At 31.3% G+C, this 11572-nt stretch overlaps 1 protein-coding gene across 1 annotated transcript; it reads left to right on the top strand.

The window, feature by feature from the left end:
* The first annotated feature begins 7674 nt into the window (after positions 1–7674).
* Positions 7675–9693, top strand: LOC105635912 (NAC domain-containing protein 90). Its single transcript, XM_012219047.4, has 3 exons — positions 7675–7928; positions 8178–8476; positions 9280–9693. Exons 1-3 carry the CDS (start codon positions 7763–7765, stop codon positions 9589–9591), a joined length of 777 nt encoding a protein of 258 aa, XP_012074437.3. The 5' UTR covers positions 7675–7762; the 3' UTR covers positions 9592–9693.
* The last annotated feature ends 1879 nt before the right edge of the window (positions 9694–11572 follow it).

Raw genomic sequence — 11572 nt, 5'->3', positions numbered from 1 at the left:
ATTAAAGTTGGAATCTTATTTAGATGCTGGAAGAGTCCTAATTGGAAAGAAATACAAAACTAAATAATTTCCTATCTCCAAAAGATTTCTTCTTCAATAGAGATTCAATTTCCTAAATGAATTCAAAGATATTCCATGAAGTCTATATAAAGAGAGAGACTAGCCATAATCTAGGGATTCATCGATTGTATATTCCATCCCTGGTTCTATTACATTCTCTAGATAGTTTTCTCTCTCTTTAAGACTTCAAGTATCCAAGTTGAAGATCAAGATTCAAGGAAGCCGCTAAAGCCAATCATTGACTACTTTTTATTTTTAAACTTTTTTCTTGTTGATTATTTATTATGAGATTATTTACAAGTTTAATTGAGTTTAATTTATTTACTATGTCGAACTAAATCTTTTTACTAGGGATATGATGTAGCTTAAATTCAACTCCAATTTATTGTAACATCCCTTCCCGGTCCACCCGTTAACCCGAATAAACCTAGCCGAGACGCTACAATCTGGTTGAACTTATATCCTGTCATGCTGATATCATCCTGTATGCTAAATATGAATATAAAACACTCCCAATTAAACTCCAAACTTCCAATATCTCCAACTAATCATCATAACACAACAACACTTTATATATATAGTCATAACTGTATAAATCCTCAATAGCATTTAATATCCAGCAATTAATTGCATTCATGATCTATATCAAGTCTTCATGACCTAATCATACCAACTATAGTAAAATATTTCAATCATTTCATAAGTATTATTCTTATCTCCAACTACTTACACCAAAATAATTACATGCTTCACTTATATTTACAATCACATAGCTCTAACAAATGTAATAATTATACATGCCATAAATCTTAATACATGCCATAATTCTTAATTATATAACTCTCAATCTAAACCCGAATTAGTCACTTCTGCTTTGATAGTACTCTTCAAGTCTTCATGTAACAACCACGATCTTCAACCTACGCGTAATAAAAAATCGACGCGCTGAGTATAAAACTCAGTGGTGCTCATAATTCACACACTTAATAAGGTGCGATGGCAACTTACTTAAAATACAAAGTTCATAAAAGCATTGAAAATCATAGATTCAGTAAATTTTAACATCAATGCATCTTTATAGCAAAGAATAAACTTCTAATTCACACCATAAATAATTTAGTTCTAATTATCTCATAACTCCTTTACATGAACCTTTAATCACACATTATGATACTATCATGATCTTACCTGCTGTTCATTGTGTTGTATGAATGAAATCAATAAACATGTAAGAATACATAACAGTATATGTTCATTGTCTTACTTGCTATTCATTATGCCGTATGACTTATGCACTTTTAGTCACATCATATAAGTTATGATTAATAACATCTCATGACTGTATGGCTCCTTAAAGATTCAATAAATAAACTTGTAAGCATATATAGCATTATACTTTCATGATCTTACCTGATGTTCTTTATGCTGTATGAACTCTGCAACTTTGATTAAACTCAGTGAATATCAAAATGAATAAAGAAACATATAAGCACATACATATGTAGAAATAAACATTTACTCACATATGGAATGTAAGCACACATATCATGATACTTTCATTTTACCTTGATGATCTTTCTTGCTGTTTAGTATACTGTATGATTCATGCAATGTTATGTCAAGATATCTGTATGGATCCATAAGGTTATAGTGAAACCGAAGTGATAAGAAAAACTGTATGAAACTGGATGAAACTGTATGCTTGGCTGCTTTGGCCTATATAATCATATCCACTCAACGGCCTGTAGCCGGAGTACCAAACTGTATGGGGCGCAGATCTGCTATTCTATGTCGCGACATAGCCTTATCTACGTGGTTTCTACCTAACCTCAATGGAGCATATTAATGGAATGACAATAGATAAAATAAAAGCATAGTAACTGTGTCATAATTTGCATGCTTGTGTCATGTTATTTTCACATGCTTGTGTCATAAAATTAACTGCTTCATAATTTCATAAACCATACTGCTTACCTGTATGCTAATAGCCTCGCCAAGCGGGCAACTTGTGTCATGTTAGTTTCACATCATTTGCATGCTTGCATTTTGTGTTTATACATGTGTTCATGTTGTCTTTTTGCTTTAAAATGATTGAAGGCATACAAGTTGAGAAAAAGAATACAATTGCATAGAATTCATAACTTCATACACCATTTCACATCATTTCACAATTGCATAGAATACAATTACAAGTTGTGTTTACCTCATTTCACATCATTTGCATGCTTGCATGTTGTTTTGATACATGTTCTCATGTGTTCTTTTTGTTTTAAAATGATTGGAGACATGCAAGTTGAGCAAAGGAATACAATTGCATTGAAAATGAAGTCCAAAAGAGCATCAGAACACAATTCGCGAGCGCGCAATGAAAGTCGCGAGCGCGAGAAGTGCAAAATGAGAGTCAGAGAGTTCACAGACCAAATTCGCGAGCGAACAAATGAAATTCGCGAGCGCGCGACGTGTTTTCCAGCCTGCGCAGTCTGTACTATTTTGGTCATATCTCTCAATTTACAACTCCGATTTGGGTGATTCAAAAACCCATGTAAAGCTAACACATAGAGGAACAAATAACTCTTATATGACACTTCCTAATTCCATCATTAAATGGGGTAAAAATCAAGGTGAAGTTACTGGTAACTTTTCCAGCAAAACCTGTTTCAGTAAAAACTCAATATCTACTTCATTTATTCATTTCATCTCATGCTTTTTCACCATTTTCAGTCATCTTACTCAATATTAAGCAACATATCTTCTCATTATCAACACACCACACAATTTATCATGCAAGGAAATGAATTAAACTAAAAGAGATAGCACACCTTCACTCCAAAAAGCTTAAGCTCTTCTTTTTAGCTTCCTTTTTCTTCTACCTTTGAGCTCACCTCTCCTATACATGAGAATTCTTATGAATACTCTAAAAATATCACCAAATGATTCAAGTATGAAATTCAAGAAGGTTTACTTACTTGGATAGAATAGAAGTTGAATTAATGCTTGAATCCCATTAAAATCTTCACTACCATTAAAAGTGATGGAGAAAGGAAAGTGGAAGAGGAAAGTAGAGGAAGAAGATGAAGATAAGGATGAAGAAATGAAAAATGAAATGGAACTCACGGGTAGTCTCTAGAATATCAATGATTTTTATGTGAAAATTACCAAATGGTACCTCAAGTGTCAAAATGGTACAACTCAATACCTCAACTTTATACTTTAGTGCAAGCAAGTCCTAATTCTTATACTTTGATCTTTTTGTTTCCTTCAAGTAAGTCCACTTCTTTTCCTTATTGCAATTACATCCCATTCTAGCCCACTCTAGACTCTAATGGATCGAATCGGGTTTTGGATCAGCCCGACTCGACTCTAAGCAACGACTCGATTCAATAGAAAAATGGGACGTTACATTTATAATATTATATTTGATTTTCTTTATTCAAGTAAAATTTATTATTAATCTTAATGCTTCCAGGCAGAGTTTCTCCCCTGGATTGATTTATTTCATTAATCACTATCGAGAGAGAGGTTTTTGATACGAACAAGTTAATAAATTTCGTGGGAATAACAACTTGATATAAGAGCTAAATGGTTTGACTCGTGGGAGGTTTTTATAAAATTAAAGGCCTTAATTTGTGGATTCCTGAATAATCACAACTTAATGATTTAATCTATGCTTGGTTGCGCCATTGAGAGATGGGTAATTGAATTCAGTTAAAATAGCTAATGAAACATCGAGAGAGCTTATTAATGATTTAGGGTTATTTCTGCTTCTTGAATAATTAAAATTGGTTGTCAAACTAATAGGATAAACTGGATACAATTAAGTAAAATCAAAATCTCTGATAACCTTTAAATCTTGATTTTTTTTTAACAATTCCTTGCTTGATCTCATTCTCATTGTTTTACTTTAATTCTTTTACTTTCAAATACATTCTCTTTATTGTCGGTTAAATAATAATAGGTTAACACAATTTTGGTACTTGGTATGCAATCCTTGGGAGATGATACTCTACTCACTCTTTATTACTTGTACGCGATTTCGTATATTTGCAAAAAAGTCTGTCAACTGATTTCTTGTTTTAAAGAGTAATGTGCTTAATTGCAACACTATAATTGAGACTAAAAATATTGAAATTTTTTGAAGATATTTTTCCATTGAAAGTTGATAATATTTCTCATGCACCTGAACAACCTATTTCTGAAAATTTTAATGAAGATTTGAGAAGAAGTAAAAGGCAAAGGAAAGAGATTTCATTTGGAAATGATTTTTATAATTATCTTGTTGAAAATGACCCTTTAACTTATAATGTTATTTCATCTTCTAATGCTTCATTTTAGAAAGAAGCCATTAAAACTGAAATTAATTCTATTACTAAAAATAAAACTTGAATTTTAGTAAATTTACCTCCAGGAGCAAAACCTATTGGCTGTAAATGGGATTTCAAACGGAAATGCAAACTTGATGGTTCTATTGAAAAGTACAAAGCTAGATTAGTAGCTAAAGGTGTTACCAAAAACCCAATGTTGACTATTTTGATAGTTTTGCTCCTGTGACTAGAATTGCTTCAATTCGAGTTGTAATTTCCTTGGCTTCTATCCACAAACTTTTTATTCATCAAATGGATGTTAAAACAACCTTTTTAAATGGTGATTTAGAAGAAGAGATCTGTATTGTTCAACCCGAGGGTTGTGTTGTTCCTGATCAAAAGAATAAAGTTTGTAAACTTCTCAAATCTTTATATGGTTTAAAACAAGCACCTAAACAGTGGCATGAGAAATTTGATCAAGTTTTAATGAGTAATGATTTCACTTCAAATGAAGTTGATAAATGTGTGTATACAAAACTTGTTGGGAATGAATGTGTGATTATTTGCTTACGTGTGGATGACATTCTCATTTTTGGTACTAGTTATGATGTAGTATGTGAAACCAAATATTTTCTTACTTCTAAATTTGATATGAAAGACATGGGCGAAGCAAATGTAATTTTGGGTGTTAAAATCATAAGAAAAGGTGATAGTATAATTCTAGCACAAGAAGACTATGTTGAGAAACTTCTTAAGAAATTTGGACACTTTGAAGTCACACCTGTGAGTACTCCTTATGATGCTAATACTCAATTAAAGAAAAATAGAGGTGATCCTATTGCTCAATCTGAATATGCACAGACCATTGGAAGTCTGATGCATTTAATGAATTTTTCTAGACCATATATTGCTTATGTTGTGTGCAGATTGATTCGGTATACACATAATCCTAACCACGAGCATTGGTCTACATTAAGTAGAATAAATAAAATATTTGAGAGGTACCATGAACTATGGTATTATGTGTAATAGATTTCCCGCTGTATTAGAAGGATAAAGTGATGTTAAGTGGATTTCAGATTCAGATGAGACAAAATCCACTAGTGGTTACATTTTCATCCTCAGTGGTGGTGCTGTCACCTGGATATCAGTCAGGCAACCAATGTTTGCTAAATCAACTATGGCGTCAGAGTTTATAGCTCTAGAACTAGTTGGCAATAAGGCTGAGTGGCTAAGAAATTTCTTACCCAATATTTCAATAGGAATAAAACCAACACCTTCTGTGTCCATGCATTATGATTGCTAAACGGCAATAGCCATTACAAAGAATAAAACTTTCAATGGTAAAAATAGAAACATCCGATTGAGACATGATGTGGTTAAACAATTGTTAAACTATAGAGTCATATCGATCGATTACGTAAAGTCAAAAATGAATTTGGTCGGTTCTCTAACTAAACCATTAGCGAGAAAACTAATATATGAAACATCGAGGGTGATGGGACTTAAGCCAGTTTAGAAATTAATAGTGATGGTAACCCAACCTTTGTCATTGGAGATCCCATGAATAAGGTTCATATGGGTAGTAACAAGGCACTCATTAATTTTGCTAGCACTAATTAATTTTGTCTATTCCTATGATGTGAGTTGTGCTAGGCTGCATTAAATGTGAGGTTGAGCTAAAAACTCTTAAGAATTCACATATTCCTTATGGATGGTGTATAGATGATGCATACTCTTGATGGAATCACCTATGTAAGTGTGGAGAGGCCACTCCTATAAGATTGTTGCATAATCTCTAAAGCACTTATGAATAACCAGCCGTGGGCATGACCAATTAGCGCAAAACAGCGTTAACAACGAGAATTATAAAGGTTACAATGAGATTGGTAAGGCCTCTAACAGACAACAAAGAGTTTTGGTTCATAAAGCTTGCTTCACATACACTTTATATGTAATGACATATCAGTCTAGATCTGGTTCACAGTCCTAAAGACATCAAATTCGAAAGCATTTGTACCCTTTGCATGTAAACCCAGCAAAAGAAATTTTCTATAAAATCTTTTGAAATATGTGGGGGTTTGTTGTAAGTGAAGTGAAGTGCATTTCAAAAAATCTCACATCACTTATGTCGGAGTCTTTAAAGTAGTTTATTAATAGGTGTTTGATATTGGGCTAGTAAAAGGTGTAGTGAGGGGTTGGATTATGCGCACATTTGGTTCAAAAAGTCCAATCCTAGTGCTAACTAGTGGATTTGCACCCTGTGCGTGGATATGTTTGTGAGGCCCGATTCAAGCTATGTTTTATTTCATTTTATTTTCGAAAATATTTAACAAATATTTTTTTAAACTATCATCTTATTTTTGATTTTAGCTTTTGACCATATATTTTTCTAATATCACATTCGCTTGATTTACGCTTGATTTGTGCAACATTGGCTTGACTTTCTGCTTGATTGTGAATGTTGGTGAGTTTTTTTTGATGGAAGTGTTTTTCGTTCTGAAAAATATTTTTTTGATATTCTTTGCGGAGTAGTATTCTTAAAATCGTCAGTTCTATTTACCTGAACAATCTATTTCAGAAGAACTTGTTAAATCCTAGGAAGGGTTTTGCACAGTCTTTAATCTCTTTGACGTAATTGCGAAATAATCCTTCTAGGATAATGCTCTCACACGTCTTAAGTTACTACTTTTTCTATAGATAAAAGATTAATATGCTAAAAGAATTTTCATTTAAAAAAAAAAGTCATATATTAAATACGTAGCATTTGGCCAGTATGAAAATTCAATTGCATCAAAAGACAGTTTACTCTAATAAAAATATAATGTTGGATACTTTGAAATTATAAATGGAAGTTATTACTCTATTAACTGTCTATTTATATAGTTTATGACCATCCAATGAAATTAATCTTTTTCTTTTCTTTAATCATAAACCATCCTTTTACGAATATGAATTAGAGGAATTAAAAAAAGTATGCACTTAGGAAAACTAATAACATGAAGTTTCCTGGCAACATCTTCTAAATTAAAAACGGATTATGTATTGTGCTCTTACTCATATTATGTGAAAATAATCTTGAATATTTCTAAATGAATCTCGTGTATTTAAGAGTACATGTCTAATGTCTAATGTCTAACGTCTTACTACATATTAGTGTATTTAATAAAAATACAAGTGGATCCCACCAATAAAATAAGTACCATTTACATACTATGGTTTATGATGAACCATGGTCTCTCTATATATATATTTATCTAGATGCACTAATAAATCTTTAGTAATTAACTGTGACTTGGGGTTTAGCTTTTATATATATATATATTGATTAAATTTCCATATCTGAATCTCAAAAACAAATTTAGAGAGAAGAGTTCAAATTATCAATAAGGAGAAAATCTATGGAGGATTTACCACCTGAGTTTCGTTTTTATCCGACAGAAGAAGAGCTTATCACCTTCTATCTTCTGAACAAGCTTGAAGGAAAGAGAGAAGACCTTAACCTGGTCATGGATCGCGTGATTCCTGTTCTTGATATCTATGACTTCGATCCATGGGATCTTCCGCGTAAAACTTACATGAAATTTAAATCTTCTTCATTTCTAATATTTTTCAGCCTTTTTTTTTGTCAAATATATATATATTGCAGCATTTTATTATGAAAGCATAACTGAGTTTGATTTTTTTTGTTGAATTATATTCAATTAGTTTCCTTTTTAGCCGAAAGTTTCCCTTGAATGAGATCAGCACCGAAATCTAAGCTTTATTTTTCACTGTCCTGCTTGATTAATTATTATTTTTTTCTATTTGTTTCAGAATTATCTGGAGACTTATGTTATAAAGACCCAGAACAGTGGTTTTTTTTCAACGCAATACAAGAAAGGGAATCCTGCGGAGGAAGACCGAAGCGACTCACTAGTACTGGATACTGGAAATCTACAGGCTCACCTGGTTATGTTTATTCTTCCAAAAATCGATGCATTGGAGTGAAAAGAACAATGGTGTTCTACAAGGGTAGAGATCCAAATGGTCGAAAAACAGAATGGAAAATGAACGAATACAAAGCCATTCAAAGATCAGAAGCTTCCTCGTCAAGCACTAATGCTAATCCAGTGGTACAAGTTCTCTCTCTCTCTCTCTCTCTCTCTCTCTCATATTATTAGGGTATTTTCATGATTTTACCTGCAATTAAGCTCGGAAATTGAAATTTGATTTGACCAAATAAAAAAAAAATTAGTTGTTATAAACTTATGAATCTACCAGTAGGTTTTAGCTTTATGTATCCAATTACTATTCTATTTAGTTTGTTTGTTGCAGTAAGAAAAGATTAATTTCTGTTCTTCTTATGGTTTGAAAATCCTATTTAAATTTTCAACCTCAATTCTTATATACAGAATCTATAGAGAAATATTTTATAAAACAAGTGTTTAGACAAAAACAGTGGAGATAATTTTTACCAAAAATATAAAAAAATTTACATTTTACTTATGTTTTTGGGAGAATTATAGATATAGTTGTGTATATATTCTCAATTTATTCTGGTTCATTCTGTATTTCTTTTTAGTTTGAAAACCCTAGCTTCAAGCTCAATTCTTATAAATCTATCAAGAAATGAATGCTTTTTCCCTTAATGAAAGAGTGGTAGTCGTACTTTTAGATGTATGAAAATAAACGGTAATACTCTCTCAAATTGATAAAATAATAATAATAAATAAATAAATTAGGTCTAATTCTTCACAACTTAACTTGAATACACATGAATAGTTGATAATAAGACTAATGAATTTTGACTTAACATATTAACCTGGAATATCCTTATGGTTCGTAAATCCTCTGAGTTGGAACCCAAGCTAGAACTCAATTAAAACAAAAAAAATATAATAATAATTTCTTTGGTCTCTATATATATTTTTCACAGCTAAGGCATGAATACAGTTTGTGTCGTGTGTACAACACTTCTAAATACCGGCGAGCATTTGATAGAAGGCCAGTTGGGTTGGAGATAAGCCAGCCGAGGGTTGCAGAAGTTGGGGGCAATTTGACAATAACTCATCAAAATCCTCCATTAATGGGGGAGGGAAGAAGCACACATGAGAGCTCACTCCTACAAGAATATGGCAACTCTGAGAGTAGTAATAATATGGTAGTAATGCCTATAGATAATGAACCAATATGGGATTGGGAGCACTTGTCTTATTGGGATTATGATGGCAAATATATAGAAATTTGAACTTCTAGAGATGCTCTATATAGAAAGTAGTACAATCCAAAATCTTTTTGATTAATGTATTAAAATATATTTCAGGTGTATCTGGGTTGCATTACTTAATAATTAGTAATGAAAACATTTGAACACATAAGAATTCTTCTAGTAATATTCAAGAGAATGTGCAACATCCTGTTTATTACTGCTAAGGAAGTTGAATTCAAGAATTCAAATCCTATTATGTCTGTGCAATAATTTATATAGATTTTATCATATTATGATCTTGATTAATCTTGAAAATTATATATATAACTGGTTTAATTTGGGTTTTATATCCATGGTGAAGAATTTGAGAGAGAAAATTGATTAATTTAGATATTTTCTATGTCTTCCTTTTTTTTTTGGTATAATCAGGACATGTCATTCCTTGGGATTATAGAGCATAAAAATTAGATTTTTTTTTAGTTTCCAATAAATTGCGTTTTTCGAAAATCAAACTGTGTCTCACACGAATTTGGATAACTCTTGAACTTAAGTTTGATTCCTAGAACCAGTCCCACACAAAAGCACCGACCCAAAACTTAGTTTGATATATGAAAATACTTCGAAACAGGATACTGAAATTATATATTGATATGCAAATAATTGCTGTACTGCGACTTATTTTGGGACGTTGAGAGCTTGCCCAGACAAGACAAAACTTTCATTTGTCAACATATCCACAAGCCACAACCCAATGGAAATTTTGTAGTGGCCAAAAATTTCTTATAAATTGTGAAATCCAAAGAGAAAAAAAGCTAATGATCGTTGATCTTTTCTTTAAATGGGAAACAGCCGTTTGTCTGCACTATATACATCCAAGTCTTTAACTTTAAAAATTATCTCCATGTCAAAATGAATAATTATTACTGAAAAACGTGATAAATGAATTCCTCTCCTTTAATTGCATGTACATTAGGTAATATTACGTGTGCATTTCTTCACCCAATCGATTATAATTTTTATAGTGAAAAGAATTTAAACTCTAAACTTCTCATTTTCTTTATTTTCGCCCCATATACTCTTTATAAAATGTGAGACAATTGCACATACTTTCTTTCTTATTTATTAAAAACCAAATGACTTGAAATAATACATATAGTGAATTATACACCAGAAGTAATAATTTTTTTAAATTAATGAAAATGTTTATATGGTATAAAGAATTTGAACGGAATATATATTTGCTCCTAGCAACCTTATAAACACTGAAAAGATTGTTTACTCCATACATCCTTGTGGGCATTGAGACTATATATGTTTTTGACAGCCAGTACTATATCCCAGCCTTCTTTTGTCTTCTTTAAGGCAACTACCAGTGATCACCGCTTTGCTATGGCCATGCCTTTTTAGTATTGTTTCTTTTTTGTTTTGTATTTTTTTCTTAAATAATGCTTATATTTGTGTCCCTTTGATATAAATTTTGAGCACATCATCTCTTAGCGTTATTTTATTAATTGGAGACAACTATCAATCCCTATATCTAACTAGCAATTATTCAAGGGAAAAAAAAAATCCTCCTCTAATTCAAATTAAAGAATCAATATTAATGTCATACAATTTGGCATGCAATGCAAGCAAATACAACCTCCGTCCCAAAAAAAATAGTTCATCTTTCTTTTTTGGTTTGTTTTAAAATATAATTCACTTTCATTTTTTGCATTATAGTTAATCCTTAAATTGTCTATTATATCATTTTCAAATTTTATCTTATTTTTAATAACCTTCATTAATTCGTACTTATTATTTCAATATAATAATTACTCATCTATTATTTAAGATGAGCATAATAAAAAAGTTATATGAATAAAATTGTCATTTTAACTATAATAATTGTTATTTCTTAATCTGTGTGAAAATATATAAATTGTTTCTGTTTTTTAGAGGCGGAAAGAGTATTGAAAGAAAACATGATGGAACATGTTGGTAAGCAATTTGCAAGTGACTGTGATGTTCTATACACATT

Source organism: Jatropha curcas, chromosome 2, assembly GCF_041381405.1.
Source record: "Jatropha curcas cultivar XTBG-Jc1 chromosome 2, XTBG_Jcur_1.0, whole genome shotgun sequence".
NCBI lineage: Eukaryota > Viridiplantae > Streptophyta > Magnoliopsida > Malpighiales > Euphorbiaceae > Jatropha > Jatropha curcas.
This window is presented reverse-complemented; position numbering and strand designations above follow the sequence as displayed.

Coding starts and splice junctions, on each gene's coding strand:
- LOC105635912 (XM_012219047.4), top strand. CDS start 7,763: ATGGAGGATTTACCACCTGAGTTTCGTTTTTATCCGACAGAAGAAGAG. Junction 7,929..8,177: donor CGATCCATGGGATCTTCCGC/GTAAAACTTACA, acceptor TATTTGTTTCAG/AATTATCTGGAGACTTATGT. Junction 8,477..9,279: donor GCACTAATGCTAATCCAGTG/GTACAAGTTCTC, acceptor TATTTTTCACAG/CTAAGGCATGAATACAGTTT.